At 28.3% G+C, this 14,340-nt stretch overlaps 1 protein-coding gene across 1 annotated transcript; it reads right to left on the bottom strand.

Annotated features, from left to right (window-relative positions):
• Positions 1 to 863: 863 nt before the first annotated feature.
• Positions 864 to 12,620, bottom strand: LOC145828957 (long-chain-fatty-acid--CoA ligase ACSBG2-like). The gene is made up of 16 exons (XM_082936701.1): positions 12,605 to 12,620; positions 11,036 to 11,154; positions 8,972 to 9,145; positions 8,114 to 8,202; positions 7,576 to 7,693; positions 7,204 to 7,293; positions 6,859 to 7,008; positions 6,405 to 6,566; positions 6,005 to 6,189; positions 5,565 to 5,755; positions 5,063 to 5,166; positions 4,661 to 4,811; positions 3,277 to 3,353; positions 1,704 to 1,874; positions 1,314 to 1,416; positions 864 to 1,000 (listed from the first exon to the last, which is right to left on the bottom strand). Exons 1-16 carry the CDS (start codon positions 12,618 to 12,620, stop codon positions 864 to 866), a joined length of 2,037 nt encoding a protein of 678 aa, XP_082792827.1.
• Between the last annotated feature and the right edge of the window lie 1,720 nt (positions 12,621 to 14,340).

Raw genomic sequence — 14,340 nt, 5'->3', positions numbered from 1 at the left:
AAAAAAAAAGGGTAATTAACTAGTAAGTGGGCGATTAGTTTCTATATCGATTTTTCTTGAGTTTGCACTTTTGAGGCTTATTACATACGCGCGAACACATACAAAACATTGTGGATGTATAAAAAAGTTATAATCAATAAACACAACTGTATGATTTACTGACTAATAGAAATTTACCTATTTATAAATCTTCATTTAATATTTACGAACTTGGAACGTAATATAAATAAAACAAAATCCCTTACAAAGTAAATTGTGCGTCATAAAGTTTTTATAGCTTTTTCTAGTTTTACAAAAGAAATAGATATACTCAGATTTTTTTTAAACAAATCCATTTTAAGTAATTAACTTATTGGAAAATTATAGTTTTTTAGAGCTTAACTATTGCAGAAAATCAGTATAGAATTCGTCATTTTTTACTTTCTCAGTAAAAAAAAGAAACAAAAACTGACGCTAACAAAAATTAAGTTTCACAAATAGTTTCGAAGGAAACTGAAAGTCAAAAGTGCTTGTGATTTTTAATGATAGTTCAGTAAAACTAGCTTAAGTACAGTACAACATATCAGAAACAGTTTGTATGTGAAAAACGATGAAAACTAATAAACATATAATAACATAAATAATAAACTTAAAAAGTTTAAAGGTAAAACAAAATATTTTCAAAAAAAAAAGACATTCAAAAAAAAATTAACAAAGCTTTAAAAAATGCAATATCTTAATAAAACAGTTTTAATCTGATAAATCACATTTGGAAAAAACATCAACGGACTAAAATAATTTAAGAAATAATAAAAAATTATTAAAAAATTTGAGATGAAAACTAGTTGTTTATTATGTAAGTAAGTAAACATAAATAGTCCTATTCAAACATCGTAAATAACAATTTTGCTCATTTTGTTGTCTTTTTTATTATCATGGATATTTTTATTCGAGTAAAAACGTTCTATCAGTTCTGAGTATTTCTTGTTTATAAAGTTTCTCCTTACTTTCAATGTTGGTCCTATAATAATAAAAAAAATTTAATATTCTTTTAAGTATTTTTGTTATGAAAACGTCAAAATTTAAGTATAAAATTTATCATTTCAAAATATCTTATATCAAATATAAAATCAATTTATTTATCATTTTTTAATGCTTTCTGTGTTTATTTATGACTAGTTTTTAGAGTTTTTACGCTTTTCAATTACTATTAATATTTCAGTTAATTCAAAAATGCACCTTGAATTTTGGATTAACTCACTTTTGTAACTAGTATAATAACTGGGATATATTTATTATTTTCATGAATGTTTATACAGTTAATATTTTTTTACCTAGCTCCCCGCCTTTCACCGTGAAACTTTCGGGCAAAACAGCCCATTTTCTGATCTTTTGATCGCTAGAAGTCGCCTCGGAGTTTATATTTTCTAATGCTATCTGTTGAATTAAGATTTTGTTGAGTTTGAAGAGTCAGAATAACTGAAATTAAAATAAACATTTGATAATTTTTTTGTTCAATAAAAAATTAGTTTAATAAGATTTTTTTTAATGAAATTACGTTTGGAGATTCGAATGTTTTTTAATTTTAATTTTTTTTAACATAGAAATTAATTTTACGAACATAACTATCGAACGTATTTTTTTAAAGCTTATCATTAAATACTAGCAGAACGGTAAATAGTAAGTATGAATTTTTATATATTTTGTAAAAAACGTCACAATACCCTGATTTTCTCCTCAACTTCAGGGTAAGCCCCGAAGCTGATCTGCGACAAGCGGAAAGCCGAACTTCCCCAACCTCTCAGAACTTTCACGCATTTGGGAGAAAGCTCGTCGCCAGGTGTCGCCGTTGTCGTGGCGTCATCACTTTTCGCGTCATCGTCGTCCAATTTGCACTTGAAGATGTTGATGAATATTATTAAATTTGTTTACGTTTAGTATTGTTAAGTACTTGGTGAACTGAAAAAGAGGACCAAACTTTTATACTTTTTTTGTGATTACTAGCATCTTTATAGACTGTTTAAACGAATTGACATTACAAAAAAAATTATCATAGATAAACGTAGGTTAATAAAGTGTTTTACATATTGCAAGTAAACAAATAGTAAGTTTTTATTCCGATAAGTTGTAGAAAAAGTTAATAATACTTTTTTGTTTTAAAAAATATTGTTGAAAGCAAATTTTAAAAAAGATGGTATAATTAGTAATAAGTGCTTTTTTATTGTTGTAAAATAGTTAGTAATTTAGTTCACAAAATGCAAATTACGTGTAAATTTGTGCTATTCAGGGTTCGTGCGCGAATTTTTTTTATTTAGCCTGACTGAGACCAATTTAGCCTGACATTTTTTCAAAGTAAGGAAAATCACCTTTAGAAGTCATTTTAGGTATCAGGGGGTCTTGATTAGTACTATTGTAGTCTCCGAGTTTAAGCAGTTTCATCTCAAAAATATTTTAAGCTTTAAAAATATGCAAAAAGCAACTCAAAGCTTAGTTACAACTCAATAAAATAAGACTAAATTGTGAAAAAGATGATTGACCCCCCCCCCCCCCCCCCCATGCCCTTAACATGACAAATTCAGTGATAAGTTTTAAAATAAGTGTTATATCTAATCTATTACTAGTGTAAAAAATTAATATTACTAAACACAATTGTTCAATTTAATAAAGCACTAAGTAAAAACATTATAACCAGAAAATTTATAATAATACGAAAGCATTGTTGTGTTTTATTAAAAACTTTTAAATGAAACGCTTACACGAGTATTAAAATTCAAACAAACAGCTAAGTTGTTGAACTAAACTGTAATGTTTAAACTGTATTTTTTTATGAATTTTCATAATTATGATGTATATAATCTACTCAAAAAAAAATATTGAAGATTCTTAAATTTTTTTAGAGATTCAACAAAAGGTTTTAAGCATTTATTTTTGTAATTACTGACTGATTTTGTCTTTAATAACTAAATCTTTGTTTAGAAACAAATTCACGTCTCAATTTGATCTTAAAAAGATTTCTCAATGTTTTTTTTATCAAAAATTTTCAAGCATTTGAACCGAGAAAAACTGAGATTCTCGATTTTTTAAGTAAAAAAACTGATTTAGCCTGACGTTTTTCAACTTTTTTTTTCAAAAAAAATAATTTAGCCTGACTTAACCTGATTTAGCCTGACGCGCACGAACCCTGGCTATTATATCTAAACTTGATTAACAAAAAAATTACTTGAAACGCACATAAAAGGTTAGTAGAACAGAAAGAAAGTTTTTCGAATCGCCCAAAACAAAACAATTTTGAATAACATCAGGTATTTGATTTCTCACCGAAGCTTCAATTCTCAACGATGGGACGTTTTTGCCACCAGATGTTATTATCAAATCTAAAGTGTAGGTGTTGAGTTTGCACAAAATGTAAAAAAAATAAAAAAAGTTGTTTTCAGATTGAAAAAGTCTTAATATAATAAGTTAAAACAGTTTGATCGAAAAGTTTTGATCACACACGTTGGGTTGTAAGTACAGGGTTGCCACTCTTTGAGCCAAAAAATCTTCCCTGAGTGACCAAAAATTTCCCTGAGTAACCTTAAATTTCCCTGAGTTTCCCTGAGTATTTTTCAAATCTTAAAAAAAAAATTCTCTTCTAACACAAATTATTAATACCTCATTCTCATTTTTCTTCTTTAATAATAAAAGGAAGGTTGTATGTGTATGCTTCTGCATTAAATTTATGAAAAAAACTGTTTTCAAAAACTCAATCTTAAAAGGTTTAAACCAATTAAAAATTAAAAACTAAATTTTTGCACAACTTTGTGTAAACTTGTTAGTTAACTTTCTACATAAAAGAATAAAGTTTAATTTGTTTGACATTTTAATTAACAAAATTTAATTATACTATAATAATAATTTCACATGAAGTACTCACTTAAATGCATACAAAATAACTTCATTATGACTTGTATGTCTTTCCTAGCAACTGTTCTGAATGCAGTAAATAAAACTTAAAAGCTTAACATTATTGTAAAAAAACCTGCAAAAAGAAAGTTTTTAGAAATTATACTTAAGTAAATATAAATTTAAAACTTAAAAAAAACTACAATGTTAATACTAAGAATATTGAAGAACTAGCCGCAAGGCTAAAAAAATTCTAAATAACCACTTAAATAATAAAAATTACTACTTTTGAACAAAATATTGAAACTGGATTAACTAAACCTCATTCTAGAACTAGAAAAAAAATTCCCTGAGATTTTCAAAAACTTCCCTGAAATTTAGAGAAAAAATCAAAACTTCCCTGAGTTTCCCTGAGTTAAAAGAAAAATGCCAAAATTCCCTGAGTTTCCCTGAGATTTTCTACAGTTTGAAAATTCCCTGAGATTCCCTGAGTTCCCTGAGTGTGTGGCAACCCTGTAAGTAGCTTTTAAAATATTTTTTTGCAATTATTAAAGTTAACAAAGTAAGATAAGAACGAAAACTTAATAAGATTTAATAGCTATTTTTCAAGATGTTGTTCATTTAATTTCGAAACATTTAGTTTTAGCACTTATATATTTACTTAAATTTTTACCTAAGTATTACCATCCCTTTTTTTATAAATCACACATCTTGTACAAAACAGTTTTTTTTCTAATGAAGAAAATATTTATCAAACCCTGACATTTTACTGTGGTATTCTAATTTGAAACTTTCCAACCTTTGAGTCTTCCCGTTACAAACAAGAAGCCATCTTCATCGGAATGACCCTTGTCTCCTGTCATGAGCCACCCCTGGTTGTCATAGCAACCCTTCATTTCCTCACCCATGCTCAGATAGCCCATGCAAATGTTTCGACCCCACAGACAAATCTGAAAATTATTTCTGTCAAGATATTTTTCAATGACTAGTTAGCAGAAATAGAAAAGAAGAATTTAGTAACATTAAATTAGCATCGTCAAAAGATGTATTTTTTATACACTATCTAGTTCAAAAAAAAAATTTTTGCTATTATTGTTACCTTAGTCAATACCAAAAGTTGACATCAACATTTATAAAAGCAAATCATTTCGTAGAATCAAAACAAGTCTGCAATCTTTTGTGATGAGGACATTATTTTTACCTCGTTATTTTGATGATCGACTCGAACTTTGGTTCCCGGCAGGGACTTGCCGACCGACTGAAACCTGAACTTTCCCGGAAGAGACACCGAACAAACGTGCGGACCTGAAAAAATCTACTTTTTTAAGTAAACTAAAATGACTATTCAGTAACAGGTTGTTGTTGTTGAAAAGATGCAACAAATGAGCATATGTGACTAAAACTTTGATTTATTCATAATGATATTTTGTAGTTAAGTTTTTTTTTAAAACAGTGAGAAGCATTGTTATTAATACACTTTCTTGACTACTTTTCTGTTCAAAAATACGAGTCAAGCACTTAAAACTCAATAAAGTTTACGTAAAACTTGTATTATCTTATTACAAAAGTTAAATTTCATAGAATATTATACCGCTAAAACAAAACTCTCACTAAGTAACTGAGTCGAATTTATCTAACACAACCGACACGTTTTAGAAAAATACTTTTAACAACATCAAAAAAATCACTGAACAGCTACTGACCGCAAGACTCGCTCAGTCCGTACATTTCAACGAGCTGTATGCCGTTCGACCAGCAGCTCAGTTGGGTTCGTTCGCCCAGCGGCGCGGCGACCGACCCCATCAGCCAGCACCTGTCCAGCCCCAGCGTCCTCCCGACACGCTCCAGTGACTTTTGCGCCAGCCTTCTCCCCACCCACCCCGCCGACGCGCCCCTGTGTGGACGGTTCGGTGGTCTTTTGATTTAGTTTAAAAAAATTTCGGTTGTTAAGAAAGGCGGAGAGTAAATTATTGATATGCAGTCAAGACGAGCGGTTGCTAAAAATTTATTGTTTAAAACTTAGATTTGTTTTTTTAAATTATTCCGAAATTAAAAAAGTAGCGCGCGTGATCTGTTAATGTGAGTTAATGAGAGTCGTCTATTGGTAATTTAAATAATATCAACATCGAACAACTTTGCAAACCCGCTGCTTTTAACTTGCACGGACTTCAGGCTGACGCTCTCGCACCATCTCTGCCACACTTCTACCAACCTCCCCCAACTGCCCTCCTTCCAACTGTCAATTCTCATCACTATCTTCTCCCAAACTCGGGGAACTCCCAGGAATACCGTCGGTCTGACCAGCTTCACCGTCGCCGCCAATTTGCCCTGATATTTTTGATGTTGACCAAGTGTGGATTCAAAGTTATATCGTTAAATCAACAGTCAAGGTTTGTAATTGTTTAAAGTTGTGGTGGCAGATATTAATAGATTACAGCAGCTACTCTACTGCGTTTTTAAAGTTAAAAAACTAAGGAGCATACGTATTCAATAAAACTATAAAAAAATTTGAACAGATTTGTTTCCATTCTAAAGCTACCCACCTTGAGCGCATCTTCAGGGGCGAAGTAGACGCAACATTTCGCCACTAGAGGCGCCCACAAGTCGCACATCTGGGCAGTTATGTGGGACAGGGGCAGGTAGGAGACCAGGGTTTCCATGGAAACTCCGCTCCATTGGCAAAACGCGCGTGACGACCATGTGATCTGTTGTTACGTCACAAACAAAATGATAAAACAAAATAACAAAGAAGTTATCAATAATATAAGTTTTAAACAAAACTACTGTAGTTCTTTAAAAAAACTGTTTCCAAGACTCTCTTAAAGTTTTAACCACTGATCTATATTATTTATAACGTTTTAAAATATTATTACTTTGTTTTATCTATATAATTATCAAGTACTTTCATAATAACATTAACAAAATCGATATCAACTATTTAAAAAGTACTTAATTTGTTAAAACATTCCTAAATTATTTTGCGTATTTTTCACAAACATTGTCGTGGCTCAGCATGACTCCTTTCGGCTTTCCGTTGGTTCCAGAAGTGAACACTAGTTGGCAGCATTCGTTCGGACGTTGCTTCGATATTCGATCTTCAACTAACTCGTCGTCAACTTCATTTCCTAACTCTATAAATTCCTGCCACTGTTAAGTAGTTGTTAGGTGTTTTCATTGTGTCTTTACATTGCCAGCAGTTATACCGATGTATACTACTGTTTTCCGTTTAAGAAAGCGCTCGAACACAAAACAAATGTGTTAACTTAATCAGTAGTTTGTACTGAACAAAGTAGTTGAAAAGAAAATATGATGTTTAACAAGTTTTTAAGTTTTACAACATACTTTGTATATGTTTTGCTCTGTTTTGCTCGAGCCTCTCAAGGTTTCATTCATCAAAACAATCAGAAGGTCATGAGGCAGCTCTTTCCGAATCTGAAAATATTTGTTCCTTTTCCTTTCAGAAATAAAAAAGCATAACTATACAAGCAAAAAAAACATCGATAATTTGTATTTTATTTGCTTTATTTTTAATACAAAGGCAGTCGTTTTCTTATTGTTTTTTTTTACTTTTGTATACTGCATAAAAGTCAAAAAAATACTTTTTATAAACACAACAATTACAAAATTACGTCGTTTATGAGTAGTTACACTGGTAAATCTACGCATTTACAAGAAATATTTGTTCAAGTTTTAGTTGAAGAAGATTAGCTAAACCTGATTAATTTTCTTGAGCTGTTTCTCATTGCAAAAGATAAATTTTGATTTCGTCACTCTGATGACGTAACTGCATGCCTGTGCGCTGTTAGTTGTGTAAATTCCACATCCTATTCCACTGTGATGTCATAAAAACAAATAAATACAAAATGATTTGTATAATAAACAACTTTAAAGTCTTCCAAAAAAAGACTATAAATTTAAATCACAAAGCAAGTTTAAATTATTATCTAACGAGGTAGGTGACTTTGTTAGACATAGCTCTGTCTTAAATACAACAAAACTAAGTCATCAAAAAGTAATAAGTTAAAAATATTAACGGTTAAAATGTAAAATACTTAATTGATATATTTATATATTTTTTCTTTCAAAAAGCAAGTGAAGGCGAATAACAAATAATTTTTTTTTACTATAACTTTATTTCGTTTATCTAAACTTATGAAAATATAAGAACTTAATGTTTTCACCTACTGCTTTATAAATTTTCTAAGAATTAACCTTTTTTTGAATGTTATTTTTAGAATAAGCTTTAGTTTACCCGGCTAGTATTGAACCCATGTTTGCAAAAAGCCAATTTGGTGAGTTTGGTCCAATTATGCAAGATACGTCTTTTGGGTTGTGTCCTAACTTTGAAATAGTATTTGTTTGTTTAACAGAACTTAAGTAAATAATCAAACTATAAAAAATATTTTAAAGTTCAATTTATTTTGATTTATATAGAAAAAAATTGCAGTAAAATTTATTCATTCTTCTTTTTTTTTCTTATATACATAAGCTGTAAAAGTCTAAATGTTTTACTTCAAACCAAATTTTTTAGTAAATATATTTATAATGTATTTATACCAGGGTTTCCCAAAGTGGGCCAAGTGGCCCCTAGAGGGCCATGACAGATACTCAGGGGGCCATGAGCAGCAAAGGGGGAAGAGGGGGGGGCATGAGCAGTTAAGGAGCCACAGGGGGGGGGCATGAGGCCATAACTTGAAAATTACACTAGATATTCTTGAGTTGCAGATGAAGAGAAAAAAAAAAGGTCTTATGTGTATTTTATGGCAGTTTAGAAACTTACACTAGATTTTCTCGAGTTTCAGATGAAGAGCAAAAAAAAAAAGTCTTATGTGTATTTTATTGTAGTTTATGAGTAATCTATATGTTGAAGGGGGCCATTACTTTTTCAAACTCTTTAAAGGGGGCCATTAGCAAAAAAGTTTGGGAAACCCTGATTTATACACTGCCAAATAAATGTTTCTTTACATAAAATACCAACGACGGCTGTTGAAAGCATACTTTTAATTCCTTTTTATATATTAAAAGTAAGTACTTCGCTTTATAAACTGTTTTATCTTATACACATTTTAAATCATCCAAAGTAAGCTCATTAAAAAGGTCAATATCTCACTTTTATCAAACTTTTGGCAACTTTCGTAGACATTTCGTAAAATTCCGAAAAAGTCCAAAAGTTCCATAAATCTTCTCGAGGTAAATCCCCGTCTTCGATACTACTATTCTTTAACGAGGCCAGAGACTTCACGTCACCATGCTCTTGGGCTGTTGAAAAGAACATTTGAGGTACCTGTGGTGTTTTAAGTTTGTTTATGACGTCATTGTAAGCTTTTGATACATCATAAAATAATATTTTAAACTATAATCTTGTCTTAACACTTTGATTTAAAGGGGTGGTTTCGAAAACCTGTAAATAGTTTCCATATATCAAACTAAAGTTTATTTTGATATACAATTTAACAAAAAGTTTTCCCATCTACACTCTTATCTTCAACCCAAACTTATAACAAGCAAAAAGAATAATTAAGTTCAAAAACAACACTAAAAATATATAAAATAAATCCTGTTTTGATACACGCACATTAGTTGCAGGTTTTTAAAACTAACCGATTCAAAGCAGCTATTGATCTTAAAAAGACAACAGAAAACAATAAATTTGATTAGTATAGTTATAATGTTTTGTTCGGTGATAAAACTTATTAGGTCGTTGTATGACTAGTTAGAAAATGTATGATTTTACTTTGCTACGGTAGATCGTTTGTTCCTGAAATCTGAAAAGTCTAGCACAGTAAATCACTGATAAAATAAAAAGAGAAAAATATCTACATTTTGCGTATTAGCTTAGATAATGTGTGCATATAAATATTACTTTTAGCTTTAATTTCATTGCCTTATAGTAAAAAAGTAGCAAGATGCTCTTAGTATTAACGAAATGACCATTAGTAAATTGAACACACATAACTTACACACGGTTTAGCACCTTCAAATAAGTTTCAACACTTTTTTAAACAGCAAAATAGTTTTGAGCTAATTTATAAACTTAAAAGCATTTCTAGACATACATCACAACGTTTTATTGTTAATGGCAACAAAAGATATATATATATATATTTTTATAAGTGTAATTATGCCTGTAAATAATCTTATAAACTTAAAGAAGTATATATTTTTATATTGGTAATAAAAAAAGTTGTGTTTTAAAGTTTACATTGCCTTAAACCTATTTTGATCTAAGTTTCATTAAACTAGTAGTAATGAAATTGAACTTCGCTTTTATTTGTTTTATTTGTTTGTTTTATTTGTTTGCATGCAAAGCGTATACATTATCAGCGCAAATAAACTTTTTACACAACTTTTAGAATGTTTTTGGAATCAAAATACCAATGAAGTTTTAATAAATCAATTTCTTTCCTATCTAGTCTTCTAGCTGTTTTTTTTTTTCTTTTCTAAAACTTAATATACAGCATTTTTTGTTTGAGATTGACAGTCTTCTTGAAAAAAAGCAAAGTATTCTATTTAAATTCTGTTTAAAAATTCTATAAAATTCTATTTTTAAAATACTTTTCAGCTATTTATAAATCTTTTGTTATAGTTTACTGATAAAAAATTAAAATTAGTTTGTATTTTTAAATACAAAATAGTAGAGTTTTGCTTTCAACATAAAACCTTTATAAAAATTAAACGTTCATTATTTAAAGCGCTAGAAGTTAATTTCATAAACACCAACGTTCAACGAACACTTTAAATCACATAAATGCATTTTTATCGTCAGTAAGTGTTACGTAGCGCTTATACAAACAACGGTTTGCATTAACGGAATTTTTTTTTTAATGTTAAATAAATAAAGTCAGTTATTTTGATAACTGTTTCGGGAAAATTATAATAGCTGTAACAATTTTTAAAGTTACTAAGTTAAGGTTTCAAATACTCATATAATACTTTTCTTTATTTTTGCTACTGACTTAACTGTTGTAAAAAAGTTAACATTATTGATTTGTAAGTTTTGTTAATTTGTTTTTACTAAGAACAATTTAAATTTTGCTGCTTTTAAAAGTTTAGCTATAGCGTTTCCTTTACTGACACAATTTGTTTTATTAAGTGTTTTTGTAAAAGCATGTAAGTAAAATAAACAAAAACTTTATAACTTTTAACGCAATAAAATTAAATAAAACTAATTTACTGTTTCGATGTGGTTTAGTTTACTTTTATCTTCAAATCTAATATCCACTGCTGAGCTTATATCACTCGTTGTGTAGACTCCTTTTTCATATTTTGCCAACACATTTTCTACTTCATCCTCTGAATAAATCAAAATTGTTAGAAAACTAAACTTAAATATTTGTGATAACCGATTCAGATTATCGATTTGAAATTTTTTTTCTTTGCTATGTGTTAAAAAAGGTTTTAAAATCAAAAATAGGAGCGTTTTAACACTGTTTATTTAAATGTTACCAGAGAAAATAAACTTTATGTATATAATCCAAACTTTAAAATATAATGACGTATTTCCTCAGCAACAATTTTAAAAATTGCTTTAAAGAAAAAGACTAGAAACGATAAACTTTTTTTGAAGTAAATGTTAGCTAAACCATTTATTTTCTTCCACTACAATACAAGGTGACGTCACCTACTTTTGGGAAACCCTGCTACCGTTTGTAAGCAAAGCTTCCTTGTTTGTTTTTTGTAAATTAATTTAAGTATTATAAATTAGAAAAAAAGTTTATAAAGTTTAATTGTTCAAAGTTACTAAAATTCATACAGCGTAAATACTTGCATTATATCTTAGTTATAAAATTATACTTTGATAAAAATATAAAAATATTTAACTTCAAAAAGTAAATAACTAAATCTGATCTAAGCAAAAAGTTTTTGAAACATTAAAGTAAATCAGTTTGAAATAAGTTTTTCTAATAATGTTACAAGTAGCAACCAATACACTAAAAACATATTAATTTAACTAAAAATTTTAAATACATAAAATTCGCTTATGTACGTTGTATAAAATTCAAAACTATAAAGTACTAAACAGTTTTTTTCGATCTGCTATACAGTTATCAGTTTTTATTTTTTCAAAGGGAAAGACTTGATTTTTTTAAACCATAAACTATTTATTTAATTAAATTGTAATAAAAGTAACAAAAAAAGTTTTTAAAAATAACAAACCTTTAATTTTTTTAAAGAAAATATATCAAATCGTAATTGACTTTAAAAATTCTCCCATTAAATTATTGTAACCAACATTTGTTTTAATAAGTTCTATAAGTGCCATTTGCACTTATTAAAAAGGCTTAAGCATAGACGTTTAAGGACTTGTGTAATTAGAAACTGTATACCTTCCGTTTTAACTTAACTTTTGTAAAATCCGGGAAATATTCTTTTTTTTAATTTTTGTTAAGACATAAAAAAAAGAATATTTCCCAGATTTTACAAAAGTTAAGTTAAAACGGAAGGTATACAGTTTCTAATTACACAAGTCCTTAAACGTCTATGCTTAAGCCTTTTTAATAAGTGCAAATGGCACTTATAGAATTTATTAAAACAAATGTTTAGTTAAAATCTGTTCACATAAAGGCTGAAAAACGCAAAAGCTTACGCAGTAAACTTTTTATGTGTTACTCGGAATTATAATTTAAAAAAAACGCATGAGTAAAGTGTATTTAAGAGTCTTGTATCTAACTAAATCATAATAAAACCTATAGTACATACCAATTATCTACAAATAGCGCCAGTAAGCGGTTGAAAATCTAACCTGTTAGATAAGGCATGCTGTTTGCAGTTTGGTTAATTATTCACTTGCATTCCGTGCCTGCATGTAAATAAATGTTATTTGTTTAAGCTAAATCGATGCGATAAAAAAAATCAACAGCTTGTTGTTGTTGATATTCAGAGTTCTAATTTCGCATGCAAGCAATATAAAACTTCTACACTACGCGTTTTTTAACAGTATGTGTAAGTTAAAAGTTTTCAACTGTTACCGTAATAAACTGCTTGACTTTATTTGTCGTTCTAATAATAAAAATAAAGTTTTCATGTGAGTTTACATTTCTGTACTGAAAGCAGATCATTTGAACTTATATAAAAACGGTCTTTTAATAAAGTATAATTTTGAAATACTTTTAATAACCTCGTTACCATTTATCAGATAAACCATTTAAGCTCATGTGGGAAGTTTGGATTTACCTATTACAAAAACTTTATACAAAGTTTATTGATTTTAGTTTTGTGTATGTTCGAATATGAGATTAAAACAAACATATTTAAAGGTTAAACCATTAAAGCGAAATAACTAAACTTACTTTGTAAAAAAAAAATCAAAAATATAAGGTTGTTTTACACTAACTGATTTAAGTAATAATGATGCTATCATTAACTAAATTATTATTACACATTTTGACTATTAACAAATAATTAAAATAAATAAGCTAAAATTCATAATTTGGGCTAAATATAAATTGTGTTTGTAATATTTTAATTAAAATCTTTAAAAGTTTACTAACAATATTTTTTAGTTATCTAGTTTAACTTATAACAAATAAAAATTCTGAAACTCACAACTTAGATTTTGGTTTATTGATTAATAAAATAGCTTTAGTGCATTTGAGTGAAATTTACTGTTAACATATAAACATGTGCTAGCTAAGTTGTCAACTTATTAACTACTGTCTATGCTGCTCTCTAGTGTTAACTTTCGAACGCAAATTAAACTGTTTATTTTAATATCAAAACTTTAAGCTTGGAAATGTTATTTGATTTCATTTAAGAAATTTATTACGCTAGTGTACTCTAGAACTTTATTCTTTTTTTTTAGATTTTGTGCCTTAACTTGTTTTAGTTAGTTTTGCGTTATATTTATTAGAAACCTAGAAAACTTTTAATTCGTTTTTTTAACGTTTAGTGTTCAACAACTGTTTAGCTACTTTTACTTCAAATAAATTTTTTATGTTAAAAATACTCGATCAAAATGAGTTGCTTGCCAAGTTTTTTTATGTATTTAAAAAAATACTGTTTATATGTAAATAGAATTAAATAAGCTTTTAAGTTTTAAATGAGTCCAAAAACAAAATAAATGTAAATTTGTTTTAACAGGCAACATTTTCAACTCTTTAGATAGTCATATGTAATAAATGTGACTGGAAAAATAATTAAATATAAACTGATATTAGTTGCAAATAAAATGATTCTGTACAATTGTATAGATATTTTTATTCTACTTTTAAGTTCTAGCAAACCAGATTTAAAAAAATTTTAAGTCTTGGTACACTTTACTTTTATAGGAATTTTTAATTTATATTTATCAAACAATTAACTTAACAAAAAAACTACTGGTTAATATAGGTGTAGGGAGTACTTAAGTGATGTTTGCTGGACTTATAAGTCTATATGATTTGGATGTGTTTTTGCTTCATTAAGAAAAATCTTGAAAAAAATTAAAATTTTGCAACAAAAAAAATTTCTGCCCAAAAATTACCTACTTTTCGATTTTTT

The sequence above is a fragment of the Thalia democratica genome, chromosome 2 (genome assembly GCF_965202585.1).
Source record: "Thalia democratica chromosome 2, ktThaDemo2.hap1.1, whole genome shotgun sequence".
In the NCBI taxonomy this organism is placed as follows: domain Eukaryota; kingdom Metazoa; phylum Chordata; class Thaliacea; order Salpida; family Salpidae; genus Thalia; species Thalia democratica.
This window is presented reverse-complemented; position numbering and strand designations above follow the sequence as displayed.